Consider the following 13,169-nt stretch of genomic DNA (forward strand, 5'->3'; position numbering starts at 1 on the left):
ACCGACAGGCAAAATGAAACGTTTCCGTCAATGTCCGATGAGGAAGAGGAGAGACGACCTAGACAACAGCGCCGACAGGACAATCCTTTACTACCGGACATCTGGAAAAAGGATGTTAATCTAGGGATAAATGTTGACGGATATGGTTTCAGTGAGAGAGCCTGGGGATTATCTAACACGCCCTCACCACCGGTTACAAGACGACCAATTTTATTTACGAAAACAAAACAAAATAAGGAAGAGGATGTTACCTACGCTGAGGAGGAGACAGATAGTCCTAAGAAACCTAAGATAAGCAACGAGGAAGTAGAAAGCTTCGATAAGGACGAGAACGGATCGCCACCCCCATATGAACAACATTACGAATCCATAGAATCAACTTTACCATTGATAACAGCAATTCAAAATCTAACCATGGCAATGGAAGGTTTACCAACGGAAACCATCAACATGGCTGTTCAGCAGTTAATTAAGGAACGTCAGTATGAGACAGAGAGAAAATATGTTAAGTGATTCGTAAAGGAAAAAAGAGTAATATTTTTTTTATTATTTTTTTTAAAAGATTCATTTAATTATGTTTATTATGTTTTTCTTTTGTCAAATAACGACCTACAGTAGTAGGTCTAGCCTTAATGAGGGGGTATTGTGACATTACGAATTTGTCACAGAATTATCATTTATTTTTTTTTATCTTTCGTTATTAATGCTATTATATTTTTGTTTGTTTATTATTTCTGATTTGGTTGAATTTAAATTACGCGCTATTTTCATCAATGCGATTGAAAATGGGATGAGAATTCTCTTTTATGACTAGGGTTGTCATATAGAAATATGTAGCAGACGACAAAAACACGTTTTTTTAAAGAATAATAGAGAAGTAGTTCTATGAGGTATGTCGTTGAGCGAGAATATAGAATAATTGTTTCTTTTGTAAGTGAAATATATATGAGTTGAATACGAATTAGTTGTGAAATAACTTTGTTCAATTTACTAATAAAACACCTGTGAAAATAATTGGATAGCTGATTATTCGAAACTATACCTGTATTATTGGATTTATTGGACTAGTCATACTGAGTAAAATATTGTAAGTAAAATTCTATTCTAAAATTTGTCGTGTTTCAAAAGTTAAGTTTTTCCCTTATTAATTTATATTTCTCAATGGAATATCCCTTTTGAGAGAGAGAGAGAGAGATCATAGAAGTGATGTTATTTTTGAATATAAACTTGAATAATAATTTTTGTTAATTTTTATAAAAGAAAATTGACTGGCGTCTAACTATCATGTTGGTAAAGAATCAAATTTATGACAGACAAGGGAAGATAAATTATAAAATATTTCATAGCTTCTGAATAATTATTAAATAAAAAGTCGTCATAAAGTATTTACAAGGGGAGGCTGATTAACCACTCAAGCAACGGCAATATGAAACCGTTTCTTTTGGTAATTAAGAATAAACCTCGAATTTTTTTCAAAGCAACGCAGGATATTGAACCTGATACTGATCTCTTGTGGGATTATGGAGAGTTACGACCGTCTGTTTTAAAGGAAAACCCATGGTTGAAGAGAGGTAATATTTAAAATAAATTGATTGTTTTTTTACAATGCTCTAATTAAGAGATAAAAAATAATTCTTTTCACATTATTTTCTAAATTAAAATGGAAAAGCTTTTTTAATTCTTCCGTTCTTTCGTGAAAAACGAAATAAAAATATTGCACTCCACACCTAATAAGCAGCTTTCTCAATCAAATGATCTACAGTTTACAGATTTGCAGTTATCGGTTATAAATTCTGAAAACAAAAATCTTTCATTCAATATAACAAAATTAGAAAGTTCAACTACTTCTCTTGAAGCATCTGATCAAGTTCTTCGAAATGGCTTTAAAAAAATGATAACAAATTTAGTCAGGAAAATAGTCAAACTGATACTGATTTTCCAGAGTTGCTCGGTCCTGAAAACAAATTACTTAACGATGGTAAATATTTAATTAAAGAAATTATTGTTCCTGTTATTAATTTAGCTCCAAATGGTCAAGTTCAAGTTGAAAATAGTACAAATGTTTCTGAATCTTGTCGTGACATGAGTCACACATCGCAGACAGATAGTACTGAAAGTGATGTAAATTATGAACCCGATAGTTCTGATACGCAATCTATGAATAAACTTGTAAACACATAAGAAACTTTAGAGACATGTGATACAATTATACTTCCTGGAGTTCCAGTTGATGTTCGTGGAATTTCAGTGCCGACTTCAAAAATCAATGGCATATTTTCCACAAAAAAATATTTTTGTCGATATTGCAAAACTCTAGTAGCAAAATTACCGAGGCATTTAGAGAATAATCACCGAGAGGAGGATGATGTCAAGAAGTTAACAAATTTGTCGAAAAAATCAAAAGAAAGGATAAAATTAATTGACAAAATAAGAAAATTAGGAAGCTATGAACACAATACAAATCGAGATTATAACACTAGAATACTACTTACTTCTTGTAGATGTCAAGAAAAAATTATGAATAACGCCGATAATTACATCCATTGCCCAACCTGTTTAGGAGCTTTTTCAAAGAAGACAATACATATTCATAGTAAAACCTGCGATCCAAAATACAAAAAGGGAGAAAAATGTTTAAAAGTTGCTGGTCGACGTAAGGAAGGTTACATTTATGAAAGAGCAAGTTATCTTTTACGCAATAACGTTTTCCCAGTTTTAAACGATGATGATGTTGTTCGCATAATTCGTTATGACTTATTGGCGATTTTAGTGGGTAATAAAATGTGTCAGCAATACACTGATGATTATCAACATGATTTAACTCGGTCGCAGTTGAGATTACTTGGACGTCTCAAACTAGCGTTGTTAAAGCGAAATAAAGAGCTGAGTGAATTATATTTACTCTTTCATCCAAGTAATTATGACATATTTATTCAATCAGTCAGAGAATGCGCCGGCTATGATAAGAAAACACACTTCTTTACAGCTCCTTCGACTGCATCAGCCATAGGTACTTTAGTAAAACAATTCTCACTTGTATGGATATCTGAATGCATAAAAAAAGGTTATGACGAAAGGAAGGAAAAAACGAAGGAATTTATGTTGCTTTACGAAGATGACTTTCCCACTGCAGTGAATAAAAAGGTAATTAAAAACCAAATTAAAATAAAGCGCAGTAAAAAAATGGTATTGCCTTCAAAAAGTGATATTGGTGCACTCAGTGGCGAATTAACTAGATAGGCAAGGTAGGCAGCTGCCTAGGGCGGCAAATTTTAAAGGTTTAGACTAGATATGTCGGTGCTCGGATGATGTAAAATAGAATTTTTTATTCTTAATATCACTATGTATTTATATTTATCACTTTTAATAATTCCAAGTCTTTTATAAACGTACTTCTTAGTATTTCTACATATATGCAATTCAAAATTCCCCGCTTGAATTCTAACCTTTCATTACATCGTTTTGTAGCTCCTCCGGGGTATCTGCAGTGTCACGTTACTAAATATGATTGGCTCTGACAAAAGTTCATTTTCACGCAGCTTTTTGTATTGCCAATCATATTTAGTGACGTGAAGTTTCACGACCGTGATTTAGTTCTCGCCAAAAAATTTGGAAGTGTAAAAACATCTTTAGGTCTGTTCTATTAATGTGAATTCCCTCTTTTCCTTCTCCACGCGCATTTCATGTCAACATTGTAGATATTTACTTATACATATGTTATGTTTGTTTCGTTTTTACAAATACAAATTAAAAACGAAATTAAAAAATAAAGAAAAGTTCTATAAATTTCTCTCAAATTAAAATGAGTGACGGTCGAAATCGATTAAGTGGTTGTGAATATCGAAAACAAGCTTTCAAAAGGAAATTGAAAGATGACGAGGTTATGGCAAAAACTCGAAAACTTTCCTCCTATTTTATCACTAAGCATCTTGAAGTAAATGTTTTAAACACTACAGAAAAAAACGAGCTCTCAGATGACATTGATAATGAGAGAAAAATTAACGATGACGAATTAGAAAAACCAAACAGTACCAATTTGTTTTCAACGCAAGGTAACAATTACATTTTTAATCCGTTAATGATTTTGTCAACAAACGTAACAATTAAAAAAATGTAATAAATAAAATTTGTATTATGTAGATGTGTTTGGTGATAAAATGTTTTTTGAAAATTCAAATCTCAGCGATGACCCGGCAAAGTGGATCATATCCGACACATTACGTGATCATTTCGCTCAACATGGCTACAAACAAAATAAGGATGTCGATTTTTCACAGTCAAAAAGAGTTCTAACGATAACGTCAGATATTTGAATTTATCGTTGTTTGAAAGAAAACTCTTAAATGGTGAAAAATCTCTGCGTGTTTGGCTAATATATTCTCAAAGTAAAGGAGCTTTATACTGTGTTCCATGTCTTCTTTTTGGCGGCGATTCTTCGTTTGCTGACAAAGATGGATTTAGTGATTGGAAAAATGCGGTTAATAGAATAAGTGATCACGAAAATTCAGAAAAGCATGTAAGTTGCTTAAAATCTCTGAACGATAGAGCTAATGCTTTCGGTAGAATTGATAAAACTCGAATGAAAGATTATAATAAAGAAGTAGTCTACTGGCAAAATGTTTTGAAACGAGTTGTCGCTGTTATCAAAAGTTTAGCTTCACGTGGATTGGCTTTTAGAGGACATGATGTCAAGTTTGGTTCTCTTCACAATGGGAATTATTTAATGTTATTAGAATTGATAGCAGAATTCGATCCATTTTTAGCTGATCACATTTCAAGATTTGGAAATAAAGGTACTGGTAATACCAGTTATTTGTCGAAAACGATTTGTGAAGAATTAATACAAATTTTGTCTGCCAAGGTATTAAATACAATGATTTAAGAAGTCAAGGATGCGAAATACTACTTTATTATTGTAGATTCGACACCCGACATTTCCCACGTGGATTAACCACTGATCTATATACTAACTGGATGGCGTATGCCATGTAAAGTTGGAGCTAGTTTCTGCGACCAATAGAACGCCATTTTTTTTCCCCCCGAGTGTGACTCGTATACATTTGGCAATCTTCGTGATTTTTTCGCGCGAATATTCAAAACAATAATATATTCTGTTTGTAAAATTTAACGATTTTATGAAATTTCCTTTAAGAAAAGCAGTATACAAACAAATATATTGTAAAAGAATATATCTCATAATAATAATAATCCATATTTGCGACAATAATTTTTGGGAAAAAGGTTAGTAATATATTTAAACGCTTGTGAAAATGTTTTATTTAGGAAAAGAATCTAATTTACAAAAATCAATCTAAGTTTTAAAATTATAATGGTATACATATAACATGATATAATGTGATATATATTTTAAACTTTTGACTAAAATTTAAATTAAATTAAGTAAGATAATTAGAACACATATTTAATAATATAAAATATAATATAGTTTAAAAAAATAGTACATAATTAAAAAAGTATGTAAATATACTTTCAATAAAACAAGTGGCAATAAATGCCAAAAATTGATTGTTTCATTTGTATATCTATCACTAAAACTATTTACTTACGTAATAAAAAGGAACTTCCTTTTAGACAGTAATAAACTGTAGAATATCAAGAGATAATTAAGAAGGAAGTACTTTTGTAGAAATTCCTCATGGCAATTTTATGTTACTTCTGACTAAAAATATTTTGCGCTGTGAAATTAAAAAGTATTTATTATCTGGAAACAAAGTTATAAATTACATAATGCAGTGAAATAGTTTAAGGTAAATGGAAACATATATGATGGGTTTGACAAATAATGAATGTTTTAGGTAAAATGAAAGAAAAGCATTGATTGTGAAAAAGAATTTTTGTTTAATTGATTGAGTAATAGTAATAATTTTACAGTGTAGGAAAAGAATTATTCCAAAAATCCCAAACATGCATGTCGAAAGATAATGAAACTTCACAAACATTTTAAAAAAAGCTAAAAATAAAGAGAACTGATTGAAAAATAATATTTTTTCTATAACTAATTTTAAAAAAATTATTTTTTCAAATAAATAAATAATTTTTTTTCTTTAAAACATAATATTTTTTATACGAATAAAATTTGGACTATTAGTCAACGAAAATAATTTTTCCCTGTATTAAATTAAATAATTTTTCTTCCAATAAATTTCAGACTTATGGACAGCATACATAAATATTATGTTTCTATTGTACTACTAATACTTTTTAGACTTGTAGTCGACATATATATGATTTTTCTTTGGTTCTACTAACACCTTTTATATTAATAAGCAACAAAAATAATAGTTTTCTTGTGTTCTACTAGTACTTTTGGATTTATAAATAATAATACAAAAACAGTAATAAAAATGTGACTTTTTAAACAAATTAAAGTTAGTTTTGAATCATCTAATATCACAATTTTCTACGTGACAGTGTCAATTATTGGCCGGCCCAAATAATTTGTCGATTCATATGATGTCGACGACTAACTCCTGTCAGTTTATACGTAGCTGACTTTGTAGCTGCAAACATACGTAACTAAATGTACGTTTTACAAACTTGTTTCGATAGCAAATAAATATGATTGACCTCTTCTATAGAGTTGTCGAACATGTGATCATTTAATGAGGTAAATAATGTGCATGGAGTTTGTAAAACATTTTGCAAAACAGAAGAGCAAAGCAATGCCGGAAAGTTTTTTTCTGAAGCAATCATTCCATCGAATTTTGCAAGGGAATTTCGAAAAAATATTTCCGTAACCTTACAAATTTTGACCACCGACTGACTTGGAAATATTAACCCTCCCTTACTTTTTGCTTCGATCAACCTATTATCAGACAATCTTTGAGATTCTGATTGAAGAAGAGCTTGACGACAAGACTCACACCATATCACTGATTGTTTCTGATAAATAAGTTTTCTTATCACCCATCCAGCAATATAACCTATCGTAGTTTCTGAAAAACTTGATAAAGTTGTAGGAATACTGTATTCAAACTCATTCATAAAGTTGTCATCATCAAGGCTTTCCATAGCCTGCAAACCGTACTTTCTACATACCCTCATATTTTGCATAGCATCATAAATGTCAGGATCGAAACGGTCAACATTTTTATTAGCGCGACTAGAAGATACAGAAAGTACTTTTGTGGAATCCATTGCGATCACATTTCCATTGGTTGCTTCAATTTCTTGGCGTACTAAGAGTCTCTTATACGCAGACACAAATTGCGAGGCAGTTGGATTTGGGCACCAACCGCCACATTTTCGTATTGCACAAAAAAAGAGCTCCAAGTGGTCCTGACTGAATTTATATGTGAGTAAATATGATAACTGAGATTGAGGTTGTGAAACAAGAGTATCAAAAAGAGATATCACAGATTCAACAGCTGTTATGAAACCAACAAATGGTACGTACCTACGGGTTTTATACATTGGTGTACCTTCCAAATTCGTAATACCCTTTAGATACTCTATGTCTTCGAGAATCGATTGACGCCAAAATGTTTCATTGCTTTTCCGCAAAGGAGCTTTAAATCCACGCCCGTAAGGACTGCGAGAGTTTAAAAAATCGAACAATCTATCAACAACCCTGATGAATTTTACAGTTGCTTCTGATCCTTCAAATGATTTAATTTCTAAAACACGAAAACAAAAATCTATAGCATCTGCAGTGCTACTACTAAGTGTTTGGGCAGCAAGATTCACTTTCATTTTACTTTTAAAGTACAAAATATGCGCCATTCTAACTTTATTTGCAGCCCTTAAGCCTTCATCTTCTTGTAGTTTAGCTAATTCTTCTATAAACTTCCAACAAATTAAATTTCCGTCCTTATCTTTTAAAACTTTCATGTCACCTAAACAATTTCTCATGAGTTTCAGCATGTGGCATGGATCTAAAATAACGTGCACTTTTTCTCCAGAGATGGGATGATTAAAGAAAGGTTTTGGATCAGGCATATTAAAATTAGCACCAAGTAATTTCATAGTAGAAAAATGTTCCTGAGGGCCGTCTAAAGTTATAGAAGTTACTTTAACACCAATTTCATGTAATTTAATAAGGGCCTCAGTGATTAACGAAGAATGAGTTTTAGAAGTTACTCCATTAACTAGAAAATACCCTATTGGTATTTTCCACGATTCATGAAGACAAACTACCAGAAGCACAAGAGCATTTTTCGCCAAAGGAAGAGTGTCATCTGATTGAATGTCAGTACCTACATTAACGTAACCTCTTACAGATCCATTTGGTAAATATTGAAGACTTTTTTTAATACCCATTTCATCTGACATCAGAGATACTAAAACTTCTTTTCCTTGACTTCTAGCTTGCTCAACCTTATGCTTAAGAGCATCGAAACTTTCCACAGTGAACCCTGGTTCACCATTGATTGTTGAGTACCATGCTCTTAAAGAACTAGGATGAGGCAAAGCAAAACAGAATTTTCGACGAATAAAACTATACGCTTTTGGGGAATAAAAATGAAGCGTCATTGCGAATGAACGAAGTGAAGGAGGATACTGCTCACGAGAAATTTTAATTTTAGAATTCAAACCCTGTCGACTTTTAAAGGAAGTTTTACGACTACTGTTACTGTTTTTAGGTGCATTTTTACAATAACGTTCTAAAAATTGACTCACATCATTGCTACTGTCATTATTAGCTATTGATTCTAAGCATGCAAAGCCAGTTTCACACATTGGTTTAGTTTTTTTTAATTCACTTACTATGTCTTTTAAGCTGGATATTTTTTTTTTCATTCGAACAATTTTTTGATTATTATTTCGAAGAGCAGTTTTCAATCTCTTGTTGCTTTCTTGTACCTCTAATAACTTTCTTTTTAATTTCCCTGGTGAAGTGGCATAATTATGATCTGCAGAAGTAGATTGTACTGTTATCTGTTCTTCTCTGCAACTTGAATTATTATTATCATTGCAGTCTATTGAAGGTGCATCTTCAACAACCATCATTTCTTCTTGAACAGATGTCTGTTCATCGTCATAAGCAATAGGTATCGTCTCGGGCACAATTGGATTCTCTAAGTCAGGTGTCAGTCTTTCACTCTCTTGGTGTAAGTCTGAAAAAAGTATATGAGGCTAAAGTCGGCAACGTTTTTAACCCTCCTACAGTTTTACCATTTTTTTATTTTCCGGAAAATAAATTTACAATTGTGTTAAAATAAATTTTCATAATTTAATTTTTACTTTAAAACAAAAAATAAAAAAAAAAAATTTTTGTATGTTACATTCATTTCTAATTTTCATGTGAACAAATATTAATGAAATTGTATAAGAATATAATAATTGTTACAATATGATACAATAATATAATATAAATAGACTATATTAAAATTATTAAAAAAAAATTTCTCAAAAATAATATGAATTTGAATTAAAAGTAAAGTAAATCGTTGCATTACTTTTTTCGTTTTTAAAAACTCTGCTGACTTGAGCCTCATAAAAATTAATTTTTTTGTTAATAAGAAACTTATTCTAAAAATAATTTAATTACTTTTATTTACCGTTTGATGATATTTCTCCAAAAACTGTTGGTACTGCACTTTTTTTTAAATATCCCTTTCGACGCTCGTGATTCCGATAACAATCATTTTCAAAATGATTCGAACAAATCAAGCTTGTCTGCGATGGGATTATCTCTTTCGATCGTGTTGATTTTAACCACATTTTCAAAAGAACCGCATCGTTTTCAGGAAACCTATATATTTTATTTATTTAATAATATTTTCTTTCAGTATTGTAATAAGATAAAATTTTTATTCCGATAATTGAAAGATAAATATTATTTATTATAAACGAATATTGCTGAAAATAAAAAAGAGTTTTAATTTTGAAACTTACGTGTTAAATGATGGACAGTTTGCTTGATACTGATGTACGCCACAACAAGCGCAATATTTCCATATTCTTTTGTTGAATAAATTTGGAATGCTTTCTGAAATTAATTTTTTGTTATCCAATTTAATACCATCTTTTGTAAAATGGTCAGAACATAGTCTCCAAGATTTATGTGGTGGATAGTCACAATCTAAACCTAAATTTTTATACCATGACTTTAATAGAGTGTCATTAGTTAAAGGAAACCTGCAATGATAAAAAGAAAAAACGTAAATTTAAAACTGAAAATAATTTCACAAAATTTAGTAAATTTAATTAATAGTAAACTTCAACAAGAATTAGTTAAGAATTTAAAAAAACACCACATAACCTTCAAATTAAAAAACATGTAAATAGTATATAAAAATATACGCAATTTAATAATTTTATTGCTTTTGTATACTTACTTTATTAAAAATCGATTTGAATTAACTTTTTCTCCACAATACATACACCTATATTGCATTTTTATATAATTTACTTAAATAATTTCATTGATGTAATTTTATGTTGTTGCTAATATACATCTACGAGTCGTTGGGATGTTCTTCAATCTCGCTGTGAAAATTCTAAGAGAATATCTTTGAAGTCCCTTTCGGTAACACGTTGGTCAGCTCGTAATGACGCTGTTCGCACACTTGAGCAATATTATACTAAGATACTTAAAGCTTTGTACGAGATAGAAAACGATAATTCGCAAAAAGCTGTAACACGATGTCAAGCAAAAGGGATTCGATGTCGTTTCGAATTACTAGAAACATCTTTTATGCAGTGTTTATGGAGTTTTTTACTTTCAAGATTCAATGCAGTTAGCAAAAAAGTGCAATCAACGCAAACTAATCTGAATGAAGTGGTTCAATTGTTTAAAAGTCTCATTAAAACTGTGGGTGATGCTCGCGAAGATTTTGATTATTTTGAAAAAAAGCACTGGATTTGTCAGTCAACCAAGAGTACAAAACACTCGTGCGCAGAGTAAGACATAGGAAAATCTATGACGATGAAACAAGAGCAGAAGAAGTGACGTTAATCGGGAAGGAGAACTTTAGAATAAACACATTCAATGTCATTTTTGATAATTTGTTGACTGATTTGCAAGAAAGATGTCAAAAATATGAAATAATCTATGAAAAGTTCTCGATTCTCATTGACTTTGAAAACTTGAATAATGCTGATTTTCGGGAAAAAGCAAAGATTTTAAGGGAGGCTTTTGATAAAGACTTAGAAAATTCATTGGATGATGAACTGATCCATTTCAAAGCTTACCTTGAATGTGATCAACAAAATTCGAAACGCTTGACGCCAATTGAAATTCTCAAATGCTTAAAACAAAATGATCTTGATCAAGTATTTCCTAATGTTGACATTGCATATAGAATATTTCTCTGTATGGCTGTTACCAATTGTAGTAGTGAGAGATCGTTTTCTTGTTTAAAGCGCGTTAAAAATTATTTGAGATCGACCATTGGACAGACTCGTTTGAATTCTTTGTCAATGTTGACTATAGAAGCAGACATTTTACGTTCAATAGATTGTGATAAAATAATCCAGACTTTTGCACTTCAAAAATCACGGAGCAAGCACATTTAAAAGTTATTTTCTCAACTATTGTGTAATAGCATCTTCATAAGGAACTATCAATCTAGTATGAAAACAACGCCAAAAAAGATTTAAATTATAAATGATATTGTTTTATATAATAAATTTTATTGATTCGATTAATGTTATCTTACTTCTTAATTTTGCATGTATATTATATCTATATAAGTTAAAACCTAAATTATTTAAAGTAAGTGAGAAAAGGGCGGCAATTTTATAACTGCCTAGGGCGGCGAATTGTCTTAATCCGCCACTGGGTGCACTATACTCTCATCTCCAGAACAATTGTAGGGAAGCCTTAGAAACATTAAATAAATCCTTTGGATTTGAAGCCTGGAAACAACTATCGGAATGCTGTTTGATTCTTCTTTAAATATTTAATCGGAAAAGAGCAGGAGAGATAGAGAGAAATTTAATCGAGGACTTTAATAACTATTTAAGAGCTTGTTCTCTTATGAGGAAATTCTCCGAAGAGTGCGGAGCTGAATTACCGGAATCTCTACGAGGTACTTTCCTTCGAAAGCATCTAGCAACATATAGTGCAATGATCGGAATCAACGACAATGAAACACAAGACCTGGCAAACTTCATGGGTCACGACCAAAAAATCCATAAAGAAGTTTACAGAGTTCCAATGCCTTTGAGAGAAGTCACAGAAGTCTCCCAATTGTTAGAGGCTGCAATTGGGATTAACACAAGCTACGACACATCAAATTCCGAAACACAGCCAGGTGTGTCATATTTGGCAAAAGAACGAAGCGACACCGAGTATGAACCAGGTCTCAGCGAAAATGAAGAGAGAATGTATAATTCCACCAGTAAGTAGATTTCGATTTGCATTAATAATTAAAAATTACATAAATATACAACTTAATCTAAAAAGTAAAGTAAGTAAGTAACACAAACTTTATTTCACAAGATTTAAAAACCTGAAAAAAACAGAATAGTACATGTTCCTAAATAGACCTCCGTGCATCCTGCCATGCTGGGCAGTACATTACGGATCTTAACAATATTTTCTTCCTGAACTTCATAGAATGTCTCACTAAAATCGTAAATTTCTTTTTAATATTTTCTTAAGTATAAATTAGCTTTTCACAGTTAATCTTTTGGTCAAAATCGCTCAATAAATTCAGCGCAAAGTGAGCTACAGTTCAAAAATATTCGTTAAATAGTAACTGAGTTAGAATGTGAGAAAAACGTCTAATTTTCTGATTTTTGAAAACCCCATATTCCAACTTCAAGTTCTGGCTTACTTTAAATGAGGTTAGAAAAAAATCCAAATTTACATATGTGAGCTGGTCTATGAAAAGGGACATTACGTGTCATAAAATCATTTTTTACTTTTTTGTTGATTCGGATAGAGTTTGAAACGCTCTTTAAGATGGTGAAAACCAAAAAGTCATAAGTTGAATAGAAATTTCATAAAAATTTTTAAAGTCAAAAGAAATATTATATAAGAAATATAATTTTTTTATAAAAAACGGTCACTTTTTAGAGAAGTTGACAGCTGTCAACTGTCAAGTTGTCAATTTAACATCATATTCGTAAGCAGTGGCCTCGAAAACCCTTACAAACATGTGTCACTTATTTATACTTATTGTTGCTATTTAGAAAACTTAGATTACACAGCCCCACAAAAAAAAGTGTCGTGCGCGGCAGACCAGACTAGTCATTTC

The 13,169-nt window shown here is 31.1% G+C and overlaps 1 protein-coding gene across 1 annotated transcript; it reads left to right on the top strand.

The window, feature by feature from the left end:
* The first annotated feature begins 3,802 nt into the window (after positions 1–3,802).
* LOC122501966 lies at positions 3,803–4,882 on the top strand. Its single transcript, XM_043611780.1, has 3 exons — positions 3,803–4,052; positions 4,141–4,300; positions 4,387–4,882. The coding sequence occupies exons 1-3, from the start codon at positions 3,803–3,805 to the stop codon at positions 4,880–4,882; spliced, it is 906 nt and encodes a 301-aa protein (XP_043467715.1).
* The last annotated feature ends 8,287 nt before the right edge of the window (positions 4,883–13,169 follow it).

This window comes from Leptopilina heterotoma, unplaced genomic scaffold (assembly GCF_015476425.1).
Source record: "Leptopilina heterotoma isolate Lh14 unplaced genomic scaffold, ASM1547642v1 Lhet_1051, whole genome shotgun sequence".
Lineage (NCBI taxonomy): Eukaryota > Metazoa > Arthropoda > Insecta > Hymenoptera > Figitidae > Leptopilina > Leptopilina heterotoma.